Raw genomic sequence first — 22,835 nt, 5'->3', positions numbered from 1 at the left:
ATTGGCTGTCAGTTCCCCATGAGCCCGCCCACTACTGCACGCAGTTAGGTTTCTCTAGATTGTTTTGAGAGATGAGTTGAGTTGAATTCCCTGCTAGCTTGCAGTAAGCCTCCAATCTCAAAGTTTTTGCAGGGACATAGGGTCTCCAAAATGCCGAGGCTGGAGGTCAGTGGAAACTGCTATCCATTAGCAGCCGTAATGAGCAGACACGCGAAGAATTACGCCATTAATTTGCCCGATAATTTGGTCGGTAACGGAAAGCTTAGCTAGCTATTAGCCAGCTAGCTAACAGTAAGCTAGCTGAATATTTAATTGCCCTGGTTGTTAGTTCCTTTTCAGTGGAGTGACGGGATAATTACCTGAAGTTTCCTTGCTATCATCGTATAGCATGACCAACTACTGTCTCTGTAAATCGTTAAACAGTATGTAATTATGGTGTAATGTGCAGGTAATTTAGTTTAGGTTAACTGTAAAGCTAGGTTAGTACACCTTAGCATCTAGTAGCTGTGGTAGAGGCTTAGTGTAGCTTTACAAGGTCTTTACTCTTGTTCTTTTACTAATTATATGAAAGAATTACTGCTGGCTAATTGCATCGGAATGTGTTTTTGGTGTGAAATATGTTTCTTTATCATTGTTGATATTTTTAGTTCATTGTCTGAAATGGTTTGTGTTTTCATAGCAGGACGGACACGGGAAGGATTTAAGGTCCAGCTGTTAAATGTGTTCACTGGTTCCTTATCAAACAGGCAACTGTTAATACAGGATGCCAGAAATGACTGAAACACAGACACCTGGTCGTAAACCCAAGTAAGGATGTTTGAGATGCTCTTTATTGTTGATTAGTTCATTTATAAGCACAAGAATTTAAATAAATATGTAAATAGTTGTAAAAAAAAATGTGTGAAATATTGTTTCATTTCTTGCAGAAAGAAGAAAAACAAAGAATCTCACAATGCAGGTGAAATAACATCTCCTATTATGCTTCTATTTAAACCTTTCTGCTTGGAAAATATAGATGTGTCATTGGGGGCCTCTTTAAATTAATGATCAATATAAATGTAATTAGACATTAACGTTTACCCTCTTCTTTTTGTAGTTGAGAGACACAGAAAAGAGAAGATTAATGCTGGGATTAACCGCATTGGAAATCTTCTCCCCTGTTCCCAGGCACTTAAACAGGTAAGAGACACGCTTGCATTGCTGTTTTCCAGCATGTTAAGTGTTAAATGGTGTCTTACCAGGAAGGTTAATTGTTGTGTGACACTTTTTATTATGTAATCTTTATCCCCTTGTAGAGTAAGAACATGATCTTGGACCAGGCTTTTCGCTACATCACTGAACTGAAAAAACAAAATGATACAATGCTTCTGGAAGGAGGAGATAAAGTACAAGGTGAAGTTAAATAATTATATACCTTGTATATTGTTTTTGTGTGCACACCTTGATTTTCTCATAGTTTAATTATAATGTATCTGGGTTTGGAATAATTAACAAATGACTGAGTTCACTCAGTTAATTGTGTGTTTGCTTGGTGTCTGTGCAGCGGAGGAGATCCGGCGGCTGCGGCGTCAGTTGGAGGAGCTGAGGAGGGAGAGCGCTCACTACATTGAGCTCCTCAAAGCCCATGATATTAACATTCTAGAAGACCCCACTATTCACTGGAAGGGCAAACAGCGCTGCGCCAAGGTGGCAAAGGTGACCCCTACTCACCAACTCCCAAAGGGGATCATCGTCTATTCCAACGGCAATGTGATGTGTCCAGAAGGCAAGGAGACTAGCCCGGGAAAACAGACTTCTGAAACATTAATTATTCAGACACCTTCTGAGGTCAGCGCCAGTCTGAGGGTTAATGGAGCAGTGCTGCAAGTTAATACCTCTTCATCCACCCCTGCGCTTCTCCCTGGGTCTACTGCCACACCCACCCAGTCTACGCCAGGCCTGAGAATGATAGAGCAATGTGTGGTCGAGGCACCGACTGCAGCACCCTCTCTGCCACCCTCCGTGTCTTACATCACTCTCCAGATCCCTGCAGCCACCACAGCCCTGTCCCAGCAGACACAGCCTGCTGCACCAGCCCAGACCCTTACCATAGCAGCCACTTCAGCCTCACATCTCCTCACTGAAAGCCCTGCTCAGCCCGTTTCGAATCTCACCAGTCTTACAAAGACTATCAATACACCCAAAGCAACAGCATCAGAGGTTTGCTCTTGTGTCACACAAGACACTGCCCTCAGGACTGTAAGTTACACTACTATCCCCAACAGTCAAGCCCTTCTTAGGGCTGGGGCAGCAGGCAGCACACAGACTACATGGACAACGCTTCAGATGGCAGGGAACACAGTGCAGCCAGTCTGCCAGAGTCTCCCCACCCCAGAGGTCATCAACACCACCCAGGCTGTCCAGCAGGTGACTGTGTGTCCAGTGGGCAACAAACCTTCCGTTCAGCCCATTCAAATACAGATGCAACCACATGTGCCTGTACAGCAAGCACCCATAACAGCCCACATTCAAGCACAGCCTTTTCAGAGACCACCCCAGCTACGGCCAGCAATCCTGAACCAGGCAATGCCTCAGACTGTCCTAGCCCCACAACCTCAATGTGCTGTTCTCCCCCAGTCAGCGATAGTACCCCAGCCAGCTGTGATCGCCCATCCTGCCGTTGTGTCGCAGACCCAGCCTGCTGTACTTCAATCCGCATCATTGGTAACCCATCCTCCTACAGCCCTCATACCTCAGCCTCAGCCCCTCCCCCAGCAAGCACTGGTGCCCCAGCAACAGGCCACCGTTCTGCCCCTTCTTCAGACCATGCAAGTGCTGCAAGTCAACCCTACCGGAGGAACAGCCTCATGTGTAACAGCACCACAGAACACTAATAACCAAAGTGTGGTCATCCTGCAGCAGGCCGCTGCTTGCCCAACCCAGTCAGTTATAAGGGAGGAAATAACCAATCCGACACCCTGTCAACATATTGTAATTATCCAGGCACCCAATCAGGCTGCAGCTACCCCACAGAATCCTCAGGTTGGAGTGGTGCCTGCGGCTGTTCCCGCTGCAGTTCCTGGTGTGTCTCAAATACCCACAACCAGCAGTTCAACAACTGCCACCACCATACAGAGTGTTGGGGGAAAACAGCTGGTGCACATTCTACCACGACCCGTTCAGCCCCAAATGAACCAGCCCCTTCAGGTCACCCAGGCCTCGTCTTCGCCACCGGCTCCTCCGACTCCGCAGACTATCACTGTGAACGGTCAGGTGTTTGCCCTGCAACCCATGAAGACCTCTGACAAACCAAACTCCCAGGGTGTCCCGAGTACACTGCAGCTGGTACAGCCCACCACCACAGAGGAACCAACGACCAATGTGGCTCTCAACAGTTTGGGGGCGCTCAGCAGTCTAAATCAGAGCATCTCTCAAGGCCTCCCAATTAGCATCTCTACCCAGAACACTGGTCATTCTCCAGCTGCTTCATCATCAGTGGTCCAGCAAAAGCAGCCTCCTGCTCCAGCATCCGTCCCTGGACCCACACTTGCTTTACCTGTCCGGCAGCTACAGGTCCCTAGTTTGAACCCAGTCAAATCAGGGCTGGTGGTTAATGCCATTAAGCCTTCAGGAAAGAGCCTACGCACAAATCTGAATGCAAAGAGGCCAGCGGCTAGAAGGACTAAAGCAGTTAAGAAAAAAGGGCTCAGTCAGGCTCAGCCTGCTGTTGCTGTTTCAGCTAAACCATTAGCTGCAGAAGAAAATAAGACGGTTCAAGTTACAGCATCTCAAGTTTTACAGCCTTCGACTCTGAAAGTAACAGAAATCTCCCCCGTTTGTACCACGGCTGTCACAACTACAGATTGTAATGTAGCTACAGAAATTGTCACCTCTACACAAAACACTCAGATTATGATTTTGTGTAGTTCCTCTGACTCAACTATATTAGGTCAATCCCATCCTCAGAGCAAAAACTCTGCTAATGCAACTCAGACTGGAACTCATACAGACTCTAATGGTACGGCAACTGCAGTTACAACGGTTAACACCACATTGGTCAAGCCATCAGTTAGTGCAGCTGTGGCCACTGAGACCAAACCAGCTGTAGTTTCTGGCATCAAATCAGTTGTGGCCAAACCCTCAGTTCCAGAGGTTAAACAGCCAACTAGCAGTTTGGCAACTAGCTCAACACAAAGTAAGTCAGCTGCCACACCTGCTGTTTCTAGACCGAGCAGATCTGTGGTCAGCACTGCAAGTGCCACTGAGACTCAGTACTCTCCCCCCACTATTTCTACTGTATGTCTGACTTCAATCTGCACCAGTGTCCCAACTACTACACTTGTATCTCCACATCAGGCTGCCCAACCCACTTCTGTATGTCGCCCCCAGGCATCTAATAACCAACCTCCTCTGTCCTGTAATAAACCTGACCCGCAGCCCATCACTTCCCCACTGGTTCAAGCCCCTGTTGCAGTCTCGTCACCTGCAGCAACATTTTCTGCAGCCCACAGCTCTGTTACAGCCCCTACAACGAGCTCGGATTTTAGGAAAAGAGTCACTACCAGTAGAGCTCCTACCCAGCAGACTGACATGCCCAACCCCTCCTCCTGCCAACCCACTGAAGTCAAACCACCCCAGCCCCCTAGAAAAGAGAGGGAGGTTCAGGAAGAGAGACAAAACAGAGCAGCAGAGAAGGAGGTCTTGGTGTCAGCGATTTCTGATACTCCTTCTAGGAAAGACTTTGCCCTTTCTCAACAGGTTTACACAAACCTTGACGATCAAACAACAGAGCACCCTTTGACATCCAGCAGACAGACAGATTCTCCCATGTCTACAGGGGCTGGGGGAGGCAGAGGGTTCTCTGTTGCATCCATGCTTCCTCAGGGTCACAGTATCAGCACATCATCTGGCTCCTTTGGAACATTTACATTCACGTCTGAGCAGGCAGAGATGCTGGCCTTGGCCATGCTCGAACAGGACAGTCCAAGCAGGCGGAGTGGAGACAATACTGCTTCAACCAACCCCTCCACAGGCACATGGGAGCCCCCCAAAACCCCAGCTGTGTCTAGCAGTAAAGAAAGGGGTTCGACTGGACAGCAAGCAAAAGTGACAAAAGCTGCGGATGCATTAACTGTTAAACCCGCAATCCAAGTATCTGTCAGTGGTCACAGTGGAAACAGACATCCACAAAACATCTCATACTCCCAATCTCAGCCTCTCCCCCAAGTCCAGTCCCAGAGCTCATCCCAGAGTGGCTCCGTGGCGAGTCTCAGTGTCAACAACTTGATCCGTCAAAGCTCCAGCCAACAACCCTATCCTGGTTCTCCCAGTCTGGGCAGCCAGCAAGGCTCAGTTCCCTCACCTGCCGGGTCCTCAGCCCACTTATCGCAGCCCTCAAACAACGCCCTGTCACCCTGCTCAGGTGCAGCTCAGCTGAATGAGTACACCCCCTTAAAGACTGCGTTAATGAGGGCTCAAGCTGGGGTCAGTGTGGGCGAGCGACAAGTGAAGATCATCTCCAAACGGCAGGCCCAGGAGGAGGTGATGCTAAACACTGGAAAACGACCCAAACCCTGCCCTCCTTCAGCTCCAACTGTTAGTCACATGGACGTGAAAGCAGTAGACCACAGCCAGATGATGGTGGGACAGCTGCCCCCTACTTCCTCAGCCGTCATGACAAGGATAAACACAGAAAGTGGAGGCCCCCTCTTCTCCACAAACTCGTTCATGAGCCCAGTAGTTCGGCCCACAGATGGCCACTGCCCACCTCAAGGACCTCCTGAGCAGAACCAGCCAGGTGTGCTCCATTTGCCCCAGGGTCATCCCCAGCATACTGCAACCCAGCCTGGCCAGCATCTGGGAGGAAACCCTTACATGAAACAGCAGCAGCAAGAGCAACAGAGACACCATCTGTATCATTTGCAGCACCACCTGACACAGCCTGACCCTGCACAGCGCCACTCGCTACACCAGAGGGCGCTCCAGCAGCAGCAGCAAGAGCATCAGCATGTGCAGAAGAAGCGGGGACTTGTTAGAGGAAGTCAGACCGGCTCGCCTGCAGGCCTTCAACAGAAGCAGCATCACCTGGAAAAGTCTGGAGTTCAGCAGCAGCATGCGCATCAACAACAGACACAGCATCAACAGCACACACAGCAGCAGCATCAACAACAGCCACACCAACAATCGCAACAGCATCAACAGCCGACGCAACACCAACAGTCTCATCCCCAGCAGCACCAACAGCAGACACATCCACAGCAGCCACAGACGCAGCATCAACAACACCAACAGCAGCAGCAGCTACAGCAGCAGCAACAGAGCTCCCACTCAAGACACCAGCAGCATCTGCAGCAGCAGATCCAGCAGCAGCAGCACTTTAGACATCAGGAGAAGAGCTGTGAAGCCCAGGCCGCAGGATCCAGGGGACACCACAGCAGCCACCTGGCCCAGGAGCACCTTAAGGTCGGTGTCATATGATTATATTTGAGAGTATGATTTATTATGACTAGAAACTAGAATTAAGACTGGCACACGTTGTAGTTAGGTTGATCTTGTCTTTGTATCTGTTGAAATGTTGTAAAAGTTTTCAGGGTTTTCATATTTTTGATATTTATCTAAAAATGTAGAAATATCAGGGGGAAAAAAATGTTTTTGGACATGCATAATGTGCATTGCTGCCATTTTATAATAATAATGAATACAACTTGTGTTTGAAAATGAATGTTCTTTTCTTTCCCAGTCTGGTCAGGACCATAGCGCTATGCAGAGGATGATGAGCTCCAGGACTCTGGAGCAGCAGCTCATCTCTCCTCCCAGCAACCCCGTGGCCCGATCGTCTGACCTGGCCTGTGCTCCGTCACGGCAGGAACGTCATCGTGTTTCCAACTACTCTGCAGAGGCGCTCATCGGTAAAAGCTCCACCAGTGGAGAGCAGCAGCAGCGCATGGGTCTGCACCTTCAGCCGGGCCGTGGTGCCACACAGGAGCAGCCGGACCTCCGCGGTTATCTGGACACATCACGGGGGAAGGCCAACATTGCACACAACCAACAGAACCGCCTGCCCTCTGATCACTCGGGGCCTGCTGATGTTCAGAGGGTCTCCGAGTGTCCTCCATTCAAAGCCATGGGAGGAGGACCACATCAGCTCGGTGGTTTTGAGGCTCAGGTGTCTCGTGGGAGTGAAATGGCTTCTAAGTCAGTGCCAACCTCTCAGAGGGGCCCTCAGGGGCAGCAGCAGGGAGGCTTCAGGATGGGTGTTGGTCCTCCAGCAGATGGCAGGAATCGTGGCGGCTACAGCGCAGCGCATCCCGGCTCACAGGGAGTACAGGTGGGACCAGCGCTGCCCCGCGAGCAGGAAGGCTGTCACCAGAGTTTCATGCAAAGCCTCCTGTCCCCCCACCTGCCAGAGCAGAGCAACCACCAGCGAGCGGTGCAGTGCTGTCCCCCGGTCAGCATGGACTACAGCTGTGTGCCTGGAAGCTCTTCAGGAGACATTCAGGCCAAGACTTCAAGTCCCAGTGTGCCCCAGACACAGAAGACTCCAGCAATGCGGCTAGGAGAGGGCAACAAGGGCCACATTTCTCAGGTCAGCAGTAATATGCACGGAGGCCCAGGTGTGCGCGCAGGTCTCCCCCACCCTCCACCGTCACACAGCAGCTCTGAGCCGGGACGCTCCTCTGCCCCCTCCAGACCTCCCACTGCTGTTAGCCAGCACTCTCGCCACATAGCCCGAGATACTCAGGCCACCAAGCTGAGACCTGGAGACCGACCTCGATCTGGGGCTCTGAGACAGAGTAACCCCTTTGAGCCGGAGGGCCACCTGTCTCTGCCCTCAGGTGGAGGGGTGCTGCTCAGCAGACCACAGTCTGGAGGCGAGGCACGGCGCAGCACTATCGTTCGCTTTATGGCGGACAGTGCTCAGGTTCCTAATGACAACAACCTGGTTCCTGAGCAACACCTTACACAAAACTTTGGTTTCCCCTTTATACCTGAAGGAGGGATGAATCCTCCACCTCCGATTAATGCTAACTCAACATTTATCCCTCCTGTCAGCCAGCCCAATGCCTCCCGTACGCCCTCCCTCCTTCCTGTGGAGCCCCAGAACACTTTACCCTCCTTCTACCCGTCCTATTCCCCCGCTGCTCACCCCAGCCTTCCTAGTGATGTCACCCTCCAATACTTCCCCAACCAAATGTTTACCAGCCCGAGTGCCGACAAGGGCAGCGCTCCACCTCTGAACAACCGTTTCGGCTCCATCCTCTCCCCGCCTCGGCCCGTGGGTTTCGGGCAGGCCAGCTTCCCTTTACTTCCAGATATGCCCCCCATGCCCATCACCAACTCATCTGGAATCACACCTCACATTTCCAACTTCAGCCTCACCTCACTGTTCCCTGAGATTGCCACAGGGATGCCCACTGACGGCTCAGCCATGCCGATGTCACCTCTGCTGTCTCTGTCCAACACCTCGTCTGCAGACTCTGGCAAGCAGCCAAACCGTCCCGCCCACAACATCAGCCACATTCTGGGCCATGATGGCAGCTCAGCTGTGTGAGCTGCTTTTGATGAAATTGAAGTTTCGTTTTCGGTTTGAGATGTGTTCTTTTTAAATGTTTAACAAGCTCCTAAAGTGGTGGTAAAGCACCTGATTAACGGTTGAAGTCTAAATGACACCATGTCTGTGTGCTGGTGATTTTCTTTGTTTACATGTTCAAAGTTTAAATCTGAAATTTGCTCCCTTTTGGCATTTGTATGATGTCAAAGTTATGATTTGTAATACTCCAGGAGCCGAGTGCACCAGCTGGGCGTAAACAAATAGGTATTTTCTCTTACGTCCGACTTAGCTACGACCGACTTCTTGATTCGAACTTGCACCGAGTGCACCAAGTCTGACTGACACCAGTCGTAGCTGCACCCTGGTCATTTGATGCGCCCGGTCTTATGATGCGCGTCCATGTGAAAACTTGCAAAGTGGTGACTGTACAGAAAGTAAAGAAATATACATTTTACATATAGTTCAATAAGGAAACGAATACAACTAACATAGAGTTGTTTGCAGAACATAGTAATGTTCTAACAGCAAAACTGAACACACTTATTATGTCCCTCACGGTGTTTTGAAAAGACCCTTTGGCATAAGCTGAGCTCAATCAGCACCTGCAGGGCGGGGACAGCGCCTTGTTTCTGTTCGACACATGCCGGATCTGAGGGGAGAGCTCTTCAATTAATCGATCAGCTCACTGCCCGATCACTGATGACTCTCTCTCTTTTTAATGCCCTTTTATTTACCCTTTAAGACAAGATGCGTTGCTGTTGTGTTTTTTTAAAGTTTTGTGACCGTTACTTTTACCTTTGATGTAAGTCTGACTTTCTAAACGCCTGCTCCATCTTAGGCGTTAAAGATACACCCGGGTGCAAGACAAACTGCTAAAGTCTGACTGGTGCACAGGGCATAATTTAAAGTCTGTCATCATTTTCACCTCTAAGTCGGGCGTAACTTTACACCCAGGCGTACGCCCAGCTGGTGCACTCGACTCCAGAAATCTTTTGATTCTAAGGAGGGAATCGTGATCCTTTTAAAAGCCCTTTGTTTGAAATGTTGGTTAAACCGACTGGTAGTAAAAACAAATGTATTTAATGAATCGTGAGGTCATTAAAAAACCTTCTGCACAGTAACCTACCAATGTAATTTACTAACTTATATCAGGTCGCACTGTACAGAATCTGTTTTTTTTCCAAGAGCTATTTTGTAAATACCAATGTTTCATATCAGAATTGTTAGATTATGTATGTATTTGTAAATACAAAATTGATAAATAAAGTTTATAAGGAGACATTTGTATTTGCTGCCAACCGAAGAATCTCGTGTTTCTTTGTCGAGGAAAATGGAAGTTTAGTTTTTTGTCGCTCAAGGCGTTAAAAATCTGAAAAATAGTGGTGGTTGTCTTGTTTTCCAACAAAAGTGGATTCTTAAGTAAATCTCTAGTATGAAATTACATTGCAAATAATTCATTTTCACTTCCACTTGTTGCTTTACATAAGAATCCACAATTGAAAAGAAGCACCAAACACTCTTATCAATTTCATAAGCTTTTATTTACATGCAATAGTGCTCCAGCATGTGCGGCCACAGGACGGCTACACTTATAAGGGGGAGTGTGGATTCAGGATCTCCTTCATTTCGATCGCGGATGTCTCTGGCAAAGACTAATACTTATGCACCAACCTGTGAGGGAGGAGTAATACTGACACACCTGTCACAGCGCCCTCACCTGGCAGTCATTTTGGTAACCAGCAAATGAGTAAACACAGAAGTGGTTGCAGTATAAAGTTCAGCTTATCTATGACTGAGTTTAAGATAGTTTCCAGAATCTCTCCCATTCAGTGATTTAAAAAAATAAATAACTATACAATATATAATCTCTCGTACACTACTGAAACAGAATGATTTATGTTGCATACACATGTTAATAGTTTGTTAATGATGAACAACGCATAATACATTTGTTATTGCTGTACAAAACGACAGATGTATTTTGAAAATGTGACAACAGAACTAAACAGCAATGAAGCACCTCATAATTACAGCATCTGACTGGTTTGAATGGTCCCTTTGTTTCTGTCGTACGTAAAGCTAAGTACTTAAGGTCCAAACGCTGAGGATGGAGGACATCTGTGAGGAATGACGCGAGGAGGTGTCTGTTCATGAAGTGCTGACGTGAGAGGAATCCCCTGCAGATTTAAGGCCCCCTGACTGATCTTCACATGAGGAATAACGTCTCAGACTTATTTCCCTCCACAGGAAACGCAAACATCAGAACACGGTGATGCCTTTTCTCCAAGACGATGAGTGAATAAAGTCTTTTTCACTATAAAAACACCTTATATACAGTACAATCAGACACTTATGTACAAAAGCATAAATATATAAATATCTGTGATACAAAAATAAATATTTCTCTTGTTTTCTTCTGTTTGTGTAACAGTCTCTTATGCATCTGTTGTGTTGGCCGTCCCCTCGTCCTCAGGGGACGCCTCATTTGGGAGGATGTTCACTTCCTGTATCGTCGTGTCTTGGGATTGTGGTGTTGTGGCTGCTGAGGATGATGTGGTGAAAATCCCTTCGTCTTCAAGAGAGAGAAGAGGAAAGGACGAGGCTTCTGCAGGAGAAAGGAGATAAAATGAGAGTCTTATCAAAAGTGTTTTCTTGTTTCCCACACAACAACCCTGATCGTTTTTGTCAGCAATGCAAGAACATCACACGTGACAAACACTACATTCCCAAAGGACTTAAATTGCAGTCGTCAACAGATTACAAAGGAAGAATCCACACATACTTTTTGTGATGCCATCCTCGGCTGTATCTCCCCCGCAGAAGCTGCAATCACCTCCCAGTTCCTGTAAACTGAGGTGCTGGTGGGAGGAGCCGAGGAGCCGCAGCGTGGAGTCATCGGGAGGACAGCAGCTCTGTTCATGATGATCTGAACCGCTGAGGAAGAACAAGAAAATAAAACGTTATTTCTTCTGTTTTACTTCTGTTATTTTGTGTTGGGCTGTAAATGCTGCTGAAGCCCAGGTGGAAGAAAAGAACAGTGAAGCTGCTGCTGCTCTGCTAACAACTTTTGGTTTGATTAACACAATGGTTGGGATGTTTTAATAACTTATGACATGAAGATAAAACTAAAGAAACATTTATTGTAATTTTTGTTAAATAAATGTTTCAAAAAATTAACCTAAAAAAATGTATGAGCTCTGAATATAAACGTACCTGGTAGAGTAGTGATAAACAGGCACGTGTCCACCTGACAGCGTCTGTGGCAACAACGTGTCACACTCCATATCACAGGCCATCTCCTCCTGCAACACAAAGCAAGTATAAAGATCATAAGATAGATACAGGTGCATTTTCATAACATAAACAACCCTTATTAAACTGTCTTTACCTGCTGCAGCCCCGGCAGGCAGTGTGTGGGGTGGTGAGGTTTGCCGTTCGGAGTGTATTCTCCGTTGGCAGGGTAGACGCCATGTGGGGCCGTCATGTGGCCGTCCAGCGGGCAGTGGCCGACCAGAGCGAGCCCCTGAAGAGGAACCATGGTGTACTGACACGATGACACGGGAGCGGCCACGGCGGGGAAACACAAGTCAGATGTTTGCTCTGAAATGGAGAAAAAGAAAGTTATCCAGATGTTCAGGGAAACGGTTTCAATTCAAAGATTTTAGGATGTGAGAGGAGCGCTCACTCTGTTTGGCCCAAGCCCTCCAGAGGCAGAACGGGATGAAGGCGACGATGATGAAGACGAAGGCTCCCAGGACTATACCGACTATGAGGTAGGGGAGGTCTCCTGGCCGAGGAACAGGTCCGTGCCCGTGTCCCCCGCTGTGGTCTGGGGTCTCTGATGGAGTAGGCCGCTGCTGATTAGGACGAGCTGAGGAGAAGAGGAAAAATGTATTAAAACAGATAATAAAGCGAAAAGCTAAATAAATAAGAGTGTTTGTTCTGTTGAATTCTTTAATAAACGACCTCACCTTTCGTTTCAAGAATCACCACGTTGCCGAATTCGCTCTCTCCCTTCTCGTTGAAGCTCTGCATCTTGATGTCGTAGGCGGTCTCCGGCTGGAGGTCGGTGATTGAATGCCAGTATCTGTCCCCCTCCACCACATCCTTCTTATAGTCGCTGTCATTATCGCTGTCTGTCGGCCGGTAGTAGATGTAGAAACCGTAGATGGGTGTGTTGTTTACGGGAGTGTACTGTTGAGAGGGAAATAAATCAAGTTACTTTAATGTTGATTGAACGCAACGAAAAGCGCAAAGTGTGCATCTTTTTCTCCGGTCGCTCACCGTCCATTTGAGAATGATGGTCGTCTCATTGATGGCCTCGTTGTAGGTGATGTAGGGTCCATCAACAGGTCGCTCATGGGTTCTCCCGCCCACCACTGTGTACGCCTTGGAGGGGGCACTGGGAGGGCTGGAGCCGATCACGTTCACGGCCACAACACGAAACTTGTATGACGTACCTGCAGGGAGAGCGATCACTATTACTAACGTGTCTCGGGGGGCTACAAGCTGCCTGGAGAGAAGATCAACAGTGTGATGACTAATGATGTTTGTTTTCACTTTACTTTATGTTTTCCTTTTCAAAGCAATGCGCCTCAGTTAGCGCTTTGATTGATAGCAGCAATTACTGGAATGACTGTAACAACACTCATTATGCTGATGAATTTACAGGCCGTGGGAATGTAATTATGAAAGACATCATCACTGTAATTATGGCACGACATCCTCCTTCTCCCCCAACTCCACAAAGACAGATTAAAACTTCTGAGAGTAATAACAACACTGTTTAAAGTGCGTGCAGAGATGTCCGACCTTTCTCCAGGCCCGTGATCTCCACCGAGAGCCGCGACGGGGGGATGTTTTCCACCGCCGTCACCCAGTCCTCTCCCGCCTTCTTCACCTTCTTGTACTCCACCCGGAATGACTGGATGGGGAAGCCGCGATTACCGCGAGGAATCCAAGTCACGTACGCCGACGTTTCCGTCGCAGTGGAGACTGTGGGTTTGTCGGGGGCTTCGGGAGCTGCAGGGAAGGATGGACGGTGTCAGATAGATATAAACTCTGAAACAACACTCTGTAATTATGACAGCAAAGGCAAAACATGCTACACGCAGCACTTACTGAGAGCTCATCCTTCAGACAGGAAGGAAACAGATTGAGAGATGTTTGTGTTAGTCAAAGGAGAATGGTTAGAAGTTCAGGGTCTTCCTGTAAAACAATATCTTTTACCAGTTATATCAGTTAAAAGTGTTGGTAAAGTTAGTAAAGTTAATAGGAAGTAAAGTTTTCAAAGAGACGCAGTGAAGTAAAGCTGAAGGGATGCTTACGAGAGAGGCTTGGCGAAGGGACTGCAGGAGTTTTAGGAGGGTCAATTTGCCCTTTTCGACCTGAAAACAGAAAGCACACACAGTTAGATCAGAGCTTAAATTAAGGAGCGGTCTTTTAAAGTCATGTTACAATTTAATCCAACTCTCTTCTAAAGCAGAAATCACATTAAAACAAGATACAGCCATGCTGGCCTTTCTTTGAGGCGCTTGGCAACGGTAAGAGCTAAACGCTAGCATCAGCATACTAACATGCACACCATGTCAATGCTAACATACTGATGTTTTGCACTTATGAAGTGATTTGTAATGACCGTAGACTGTATAAAAAGATGGACGACATTACAGCTCCCTAAAAGTGAAGCTAAAACATCTCTATCGCCCCCTGCTGACTGGCTGCAGTATAGGTCATAAATCCCGCCTCCTCCATGTTAACAGATGGGACATGAGTCAAACTATAAAATCTAAATACACGTCAAATACTTTTTTGTCAAACATGGTTTCTGTCATTATAGTTAGTTCTTATCATGCTGATTTACGTCCAAGTGTTTATTTTTCTGACAAGTTAAGTTTTAATTTGATCGGCAAAAAGAATGATTGACAGCTCTGTTGACAAATACGGCTCCGGCAGCCGATCTGTTCCGGATTAGCAGAGTAGAGGAGGAACGGCGAGAGGAGACGTAACTAAAACAATCACTACAGTCATTGAAGTTTACATATCTGTGAGCGTCTGCTTCAGACCAACACAAGAAGCTGTTCTGCTGTTAAACACGCCGACATGCGGGATCTTAAATAAATTAAGTGTGTGTTTTGGTTAGCGGAAGTGGCTACAGCAGCTCCACAGCAGCTTCAATTTTGTACAATGAGAGCAGATGGAGAGGCATCATCTATTTAAATATACAGACATTGGTAATGACTAGCTTAGTTCAGTGTGCTAGCATGTTAGCAGTTGCTATTTAGCACTAAACACGTACCATAGCTTAACCTGTTGTTTAGTCATAGATTTTGCAGGTAGTAACGGACAAGTTTAGTGTTAGCCAACATAATTAATTCATTTTAAGGAATGACTGTTTAAGTTTAATGGTAATCACTGTCAAACTATAGATACTGGCGCTAACGGAAAATAGAAGGAATCAACCAATGTCAGTGAGATCAAAGTAGGACCAAAGACATGTCGACCTACGTATTAAAACAGCTCTACGACTGGGCTGACTGTGTCGTACCTTTGCCTGTTCTGAAGGTCATCATGGCAGGTTGTCCCAGACCAGCACAGTTCTTGGCGGCCATCTCCACCTCATACAGGCTGTCTGGCTGCAGCTTGGCCAGGGTGAGCTTGTGCAGAGCGCCTGAGATACTGCTGGAGGTCCACTCTGCTAGAGGGTCTCCCACCTGATGAGAGACAGAGGCGTGAGTCACAAAGATGTTTGAGAATCTCTTTTAAAATACATTTTGAGTGTAAATGCAGTGAGCTGATTGCAGTACCTTTCTGTATTTGACCATATACTCGAGCACAGGGACTCCTCGCTCGTGCCGCGGCCTCCAGGTGAGCTCGTAGTAGTCGGCCTTGCCCGTGCGCGGCTGGCTGAGGATGATGGGGGCTTCTGCAGGGAGGATCTGCCCTGGCAGCTCAGAGCAGTCCAGAGGCAACATGGCTCCAGCAGTCCCGGGCCTCACAGGCGGCTGCTCCCTCAGCACCTTGTCTGGGCTGAGCGGCCTGTAGATGGACGGCAGCCTCCCCCTGGCTGAAATCCCTACACAGAGAAGACAAACAGAAAAATCTAACGGCTGCAAAGAAAAAGAATCAAACCTGCAACAAGCTGTGAGCTATCTGCCTTACCAGTCGACACGGTGATGAGGCGAGCGGAGGCCTGTGAGCTGCCCACGCCGTTCTCAGCCATGCACTGGTACAGTCCGTCATCCTGAGGGCCCACGTTGGACACACGCAGCCCTTTAGGGGAGAGGCGGTGGCGAGGAGACGGGGCGAGGGGACGGGCGTTATGAAGCCACATCACAGAGGGAGTGGGTTTACCGCGGACCTGGCAGGTGATGCGAACCGTCTCTCCGTACACGACCTCCTGCTGCTGCAGCTCCACCGTCACCTGAGGAGGCTCTGCAGGACACGGAAACAGAGTCAGGAGGCTGTAATGTGCGCTTAGGGCAGCGTGTCTTTGGCTGCAACAGCTTTTTTGATATTATTATTATTGTTTACGTCACTTTTGAGGAAAGAATCCTAAAAATCTGAGAGGATTTCGGCTTTTCTGTGTTTTTTTAATCATTGTAAACTCGACATGTTCCAACTGCTGATCCAAAACCCAGTTTTTAAATGAAGGCTGTATGACGGCGGGTTGTATGGATCCAGGCAGGCAGGGGCCAGGCCAGCCAGTTGATGGTTGGCTGCTTGTGAATCAGGGAAAGACAGAGCTCATTACAGCCGCAGCAGCTCTCTGGCTTTAATTAGAGCCAGCTGCAGAGAGACAAGCTCTCAACAACACACACACACACACACACACGTGCATGCACACACACAGAAAATCACTGTAAAAACAGTCATCCATAACCTAGACACATTCAATCAAGTCCTGCTACAGAAAAGAGTTCTCTGTCTCCACAAAGTCTTTCTTGCTAACGCCGCCCAGGCGCACAGGCGTCTCACACACATGACTGCGCGCACACATACAGAGCTCGTCTTCTCCGTGTGCCAAACAGGAGTCAGTAATTATTAAATCTATGACACAGACAAAGCTCGACTTAGTCAAAAGAACTTTATCCACTATGAAGAGCCAACAACGTCCACGTCTCTACTCACCGAACACCTGCACGTCGTAAAGCACCGTCGCAGAGCTGGCCGAGCCGATGCCGTTGTCCGCTCTGCAGACGTAAGTGCCCGAGTCCCTCTCGCCCACCGCGTCGATCAGCAGGTTGCTGAGCAGGAAGCGCGTGTTGTTGTGCGAGCGCAGGTCCTGCCCGTCTTTGGCCCACCTGACCTGCGGAGTGGGGATGCCGCTGGCGACGCACTCCAACACCAGCCGCTGGCCTTTGGTCACCATGATGGAGCGCGACGCGGGAGGGTAGATGATGCGAGCTGCCTCTGAGGTGGAGCCTGGAAAAGAAAAAGGAATAAATACTTCATCCTCATGAACTGACATGAAGTCACATTTTCCCAACTTTCTCCATTTCTTTTAACTTCTTGTTTGTGTGTTGTGGCAGCGATTCCATCTCGGGAACAAAGGGTTTAAAGCAGGGGGGAATCTACACACTTTCATCTGCGCCTTTGAAGAAGCATGAGTCTTCACCAGTGACTAAACATGTCCTGGCAACATCTCATGATAAAGACACACTCGACGAACAAGAGTGAGACACGTGTGCAGCACATGCTTGATTTCTTTTGTGCGTCTTGAATTTTTTACAACAGGAAATGCTAATAAAACGGAACGTCGGGGAGTTTGACTCACGGCGTATTCGCAGGCGGTCAGCAGAGGTGGACGTTTTGACCTCCTGAGTGACGGGGTTGTAGGCGGCACACTTGTACGGCCCCTCGTCGTCCTGCGTGGCGTTGGCTATCTGCAGGTTCCCTGACGGCATGATGAGGTAGTTTCCTGCAGGACAAAGACCAAAGACGTGTCAACGCTTGAAAATAATAAGAAGTTACTTTTATGGCAGCTTGTCGAGAGGTAGTATTTGCTTTTAAATCAGGGTTTGTTCTTGTCTTGCTTGCAAAATGTGTGCAGGAAAATGCAGCGTGGTATATTGAGGCTGCGCTAAAATAAGGGTTATAATAGAGTATTTAATGCCGTTTTACAACATCTCTGCACTGTCAGCAAGGCCCACAAGGTGGCGCCCAAGAGTCTGACCAACAGCCGCTGAATGCTCGTCAATGTGGCATTCATTTCCTGCGAGATAAGCTGCAGTTATCAGTACCTACAGCTCCCAGGCATCATCAGCATACCAGCCACAAACCACTGGAGCTTTTCTTCTTCTCTTCCAGGCAACTTACAAGTAAATAGTTTCAAAAATAAACAATTGCATTCCCATGTTTCAACATTCTCCAGATAAAAACCCTTATCATCCGTTTCATGATGGCCTGACAGCAGGATTAGAGCATTCCGGTAAATTATAAAGATAGTATGGGAATCAAGAGGGAAGCAGGGAGCGATTATGGGAAAGGCTAATGAACTGGAGCCATCTCGGTACCTTTGGACGTCTCCAGCCACTCCTGTTTGACGCTGTAGCGGACCTGAGCCTTGGGCTGGCTTTCCGGGAGGTGACATTCGATAACAGCCGTGTTGCCTTCGTCGACCTCGATGTCCTGCTGGTCGTCGGGCTCAAAATCCCGCAGCTCTGAAAAAACACACAAGGAAGGGAAAAGTCAGTTTGCTGCAACACAGTTAGCCTTTCTTTCAACATGTTAATGCTCTGCGTAAATCACATCTAACAGCACATGTATACAGTCAGTCCTCAGCTTTAGAAAGGGGGAAGCCACAATAATCTGAGCAATAATAAACTGTTGTTTCCATATTGGATTTCTCTCACATCAGCTCGTCCCAAACTCCCACATCGTCTTTGATGCGCTTTTACTTTGAAAGAGAAACCTCTTCTTCTTCTCCTCTTTACAAATTTCTGTCCCTCTGTTTTTCTGAACATGATCTCAGAAAAGTTTTGATGCCGTTCCCCTCGTTTTACGTCTCTCTGGTTAAGCCTGAAAGTGGAGTCTGTAACATTCGAGTAGGTGTCATTAATCCTGTCAAACATTATCCTGCGACTGGAGCCGCTTCAGATTCTGTGGGAAGCAGGGGAGTGGGATTACTGGGGCCATGTGCTGCGACTGTGTCCCGCAGACACACAGTCTGCACAGCACAGACACTCATGTGACCTCTGACCCCCTAAACTCCCCCCCCCCCCCTCCTGCCTGAGCGGCCTGGAGGCCTGGCCGCGGGGTCAAAGGTGAGAGGTGTCCGTCCTATAGAGTTTCAAAGAAAGATATGCAGTTTGGGTTTGGGGAGGAAACAGCAAAACTCTGCTCTTAAGAGGAACGAGGGGGGGGAAAGAAAAACCCACAATGATCTTAGCGGGGGGGATGTTTCCGTTTTACAGACACTGAAGGGGAGCAGCACAGGAGGGGAGCAAAGAGAGCCAACAACTGGAGAAATGTGTCACGAAGGAGTCCAGGAGTGAAATGAAAGATAAATAAAACTTCCTCAGGAACGTAATTAAACGTCGAGCAGCTTTTGTTGATTTATTCCTAACAAACATGGCCGCCTTCCATTCTCTCCCGAGGTGCTATAACTGCTGTGTTGTTCTTGGACATGGCCGCGCTCTCTGGCGAGAAGCAGGCCACGCTGCTGGTACATACAGTCAGCTGACGGGACTTTGTATACAGCTCTAATTCAATAAGTAACGTTTAGTTAAGGCCTGTATCTGCTGATAAAGACATCACGGTGATTTACTCAGAGCGGAGAAACAAACACCTCCACGGCAGGGAGCTGATTTATTCACCATGCGTGTTGGATGTGTCCCTCTGTCTGCGTCTAAGGGGGGTTTAATGGGAGAAATCAGGGTCTACGCACACGCACGACAACATCTGACTCTGTTGCAGCTCTTATTCTGAAAGATGAGAATCCCAGCCAGGACATGTCAAGCTAAGTGGTGTGTGTGTTGAGGGGAAAAAGCCTTGAAGAGAGACCGTGTGGCGCTCCATTTGCTAAATCAATCAGGTGCTGTTTTTACAGCCACCTCCCTCCTTTGCCTCCCCCTTCCCATCCCACCTTCCTTCTCCCAAATTCCTCCACTTACACCTTTTAACCCACCCAAAAAACACCTCCACCTCCCCGCATTCTTCACAGGAAGAACCCCGCATGGGTGCATCTCAGGTGTGTGTGCGCGCACGTTAGCGTGTGCATGCGTGTGTGTGTGTGCAGCAGGGATGGAGGATTGATGGTATTCATAAAGTGAAGCAGACCTCCCGCACCACCGCTTGGCAAAGCAGCTTTAAATATTTCAAGAGAGACAGTGCATTCATCATCTTTATGTGCAGCAGTAGGAGGCCTGCGTGCGTGTGTGTGTCTGAATTATAACATGTTTGTGCAACGTGTTGTGCGTTCACGTTGTGCAGATACATGTCTCTGTTTTCTGCAGCAGCGCAGAGGGGAGGGTGATTGTCTGCACAAGAATCAAAGCGAGGAGCTTTTAACTTATGCCAAAAAAAGAGCAGATCCTCCAGAGTGGGATAGCGCGGAGGGTCTGGAATCAACCTATCCTCATCACAAAAAACATGTGCGCACAACTAAGAGGGCTCACATGGAGAGGCAGGCACGTACACACTCCCCGTGGAGCAATTCCTTAGGCGGTTCGGGGGTGGCCGAGGAGGAGAGACCGTTATTAAATTAGAGACGTTTTGGGGGGAGGCGGGGGTGAAAAAGTCTGCCTCCACATGTGGTTACCTCAACACAATTCATCCACCATTGGAACTATCAATAACTTTTACGGCCTTTGTGCAAAAGAAGAGAGGAAAACGATATACGAAACATGAAGGTGACAAAAGAGGAGGGAGAGTGAGAGATAATGAGAGGAGGGAAGAGGGGAGAAAGTGACGGGGTGAGGAGTGAGACATGTGCAGAGGAGAACGCGTGAAAGTGTGTGTAAGGTTATGGAGGCCTTCGAAGGAGACAGAGAATGTGACATCACGTCTCATCTTGTGTGAGGATCTTGTCTCGACTGGCCTAAAACACCTCCAGTTTCTGCAGCTATGGCAGCCTCGTACATCACATCCCTGCGTGTAAAACAATACGCCTAGCAGCGCCTTTTTTTTGTACCTAATAGTGTATCCTCTGTCCACACACACACACACACACACACACACACACACACACAACATCCTTATCTCCCCCCCAGCTCTCTAACCAATTACGGGGCCATAATTTCAGGCGAGCCCTGCTGTCGGGCCCCGCCGAGAGGAATGCGGTGTTGTGGGGAGCAGAGGGGCCGATGGAAGCAGGGGGCCCCAGCCTGCCAGAGTCCTGGTCCCCTCTTCCCAGCGCTGACCGGCCCCCGGCCCCTGAGTCCCCTCCATTCCTCTGACTCAGGTTACACAGCTTCAGGCCCCCCTGTCGGTCCCATGATGCATATCAAATATAACCCCGCACACTCGGACCACTAAAAACGCCAGCAGTGAGAATAATTCTCTTTAGCTGCATTAGATCAATATGACACCACATTAAAGCAGCTGTCGTTTAACTGGAGCGAGCAAGATGTCAGCACTCTAGATATCTGCATCAGTATCGGGAAGGAAAGAACAGTATTGGAACATCTCTAACTACAGTTGAACCTGTGTGTTTGTGTCTACTCACTTGCAGCGGTAACGTTAGCAGCCACGCTAGCCAAAGCTCCTGCAGCCGTGCTGGCCACACACTGGTACCTGCCCACCGTCAGGTTGGACAGTGCGGGGATGAACAAGCTGTTGGGCCCCAGCACTACGCCCAAGTCTCCGTCCAAAAACTCCTGACCGTTTAGGCGCCAGCTGATGTTGGCGAAGGCCGGTCGGGCGCTGCAGCGCAGATTCACGCTGCCTCCCAGCTTCTGCACCACGGACATGGGCTCCTCGGTGAACATCGGCACCTCATCTGAAGAGAAAGAAGTCAGTCATGAAAGTAATAAGGGCTACAGCTTACAATCATTTCTTTGATTATGTTAAAGAATGATACTTTTTTATTCAGATCAGCCCAAAACATAAACATTTATTACGATATCAGACCAAGAAAAATCATCTGGCATTTTGTTTTTGTTAACGAGGGGTATTATGCTGTTTCATATTTTAACATTTATATAATGTTACAATGTTGGATGTCCAGACTAAACGTGGTCGAAGTTTCAAATCTGTAGGTAAAAGTATGTTGGAGTAATCCCCAGGCTTCTCAGCTCAGTCTGCAGGCTGCTGTGAACGGCAGGTTTCACACAGTTTTTTCCTACACGCTGCACTTTGTGACGTCACTGAGAGCTGGCCAATCAGAAGAAAGTGGGCTTGTAGGGGTGGGGTTTCTTAAAGGGACAGAGCTGACTGGGTCGTTTCAGGTAGAGGCTGTATGAGGGCCTGCACAGAGCACCACTGTGAGTTTTTTAACTGTAAATTATGCTAAGCTACGCCAGAGTGAAATTCGAAGCTTGAAATAAGCATAACACCTCCACTTTAAGGGTTAAAAAATGGTTGTCAATCTTTTTTCAATCAGCTAGTCAATTAAAGGGGAATTATTCACAGCTCTACACACAATGGTTCTCTTCTTTTTCAGCGTACCCGTGTTGGCTTGTACGACTCATTCAAACTACTCACTCCTTCATTTCAAATAAACTGCTGTTGCTGCTGCCAGACACGTAAAAACACCTCCCTCACATTACTGAGCCAGAATATTTAGTCCCTGGCAAGACGTATCCTGCACCAGGTGCTCGGGGAAAAAAAAGTCATTTATAAAGTCAGCGTAGAAGAAGTGAGTAATGTGCGTTTTGAAAAGGAGACATAAATGGAAAGTTTTGCGTTTTATTCCTGCAGATTTCAGATGCAGTTTTCACCGTTTTTTTGTACTCACCAGTGAGAGCGGCGCCGCTCTGCAGGCAGCATAATAGTACTGCACCCAGCGCGCACAACACTGGAGCCCTTCTCTTTTTCATCCACGGAGTCCAGTCTCTCTTTCCAGACATCTTCCATACACTGCCCCCCTGAAGCACAGAAGAAGAAGAAGGTCAGAGGGTCATTTACAGACTCGGTTCACTCTAAACAAACAGCATAAACTTTCTTCTGAATGAAACAAACACACACCCACAGAAGAGCACGGAAAACAAAGCCACCAAAAAACAACTACATCATCCATGTAAACAATCAATCTTGATCCATACAAAAGCTTCTATCTAACTTGTATACACACACGTACACAAACATTAACAGAAGCCAGGCGAGGCGGTGCACTCTGCAGCACCCTCAGCAGCAGAAACTCCAG

The 22,835-nt window shown here is 48.1% G+C and overlaps 2 protein-coding genes across 2 annotated transcripts; one reads left to right on the top strand and one right to left on the bottom strand.

Moving 5' to 3' along the window:
* Positions 1–75: 75 nt before the first annotated feature.
* Positions 76–9,802, top strand: LOC138596149 (basic helix-loop-helix domain-containing protein USF3). Its single transcript, XM_069667764.1, has 7 exons — positions 76–165; positions 680–807; positions 927–958; positions 1,097–1,179; positions 1,296–1,392; positions 1,544–6,441; positions 6,719–9,802. The coding sequence occupies exons 2-7, from the start codon at positions 764–766 to the stop codon at positions 8,528–8,530; spliced, it is 6,966 nt and encodes a 2,321-aa protein (XP_069523865.1). The 5' UTR covers positions 76–165; positions 680–763; the 3' UTR covers positions 8,531–9,802.
* A 269-nt stretch (positions 9,803–10,071) lies between these two features.
* Positions 10,072–22,552, bottom strand: boc (BOC cell adhesion associated, oncogene regulated). Its single transcript, XM_069667766.1, has 17 exons — positions 22,428–22,552; positions 21,198–21,470; positions 18,046–18,192; positions 17,307–17,450; positions 16,661–16,954; positions 15,692–15,964; positions 15,337–15,605; positions 15,078–15,243; positions 13,858–13,917; positions 13,343–13,552; positions 12,815–12,990; positions 12,502–12,724; positions 12,216–12,401; positions 11,919–12,130; positions 11,744–11,832; positions 11,313–11,464; positions 10,072–11,135 (listed from the first exon to the last, which is right to left on the bottom strand). Exons 1-17 carry the CDS (start codon positions 22,537–22,539, stop codon positions 10,966–10,968), a joined length of 3,156 nt encoding a protein of 1,051 aa, XP_069523867.1. The 5' UTR covers positions 22,540–22,552; the 3' UTR covers positions 10,072–10,965.
* Positions 22,553–22,835: the final 283 nt, after the last annotated feature.

The sequence above is a fragment of the Semicossyphus pulcher genome, unplaced genomic scaffold, assembly GCF_022749685.1.
Source record: "Semicossyphus pulcher isolate SPU_LCO1_2020_fin unplaced genomic scaffold, fSemPul1.0.p SCAF_18, whole genome shotgun sequence".
Classification (NCBI taxonomy): Eukaryota; Metazoa; Chordata; class Actinopteri; order Labriformes; family Labridae; genus Semicossyphus; species Semicossyphus pulcher.
The sequence above is the reverse complement of the archived record's forward strand: the minus strand, read 5'-3'. Positions and strand labels throughout refer to the sequence as shown.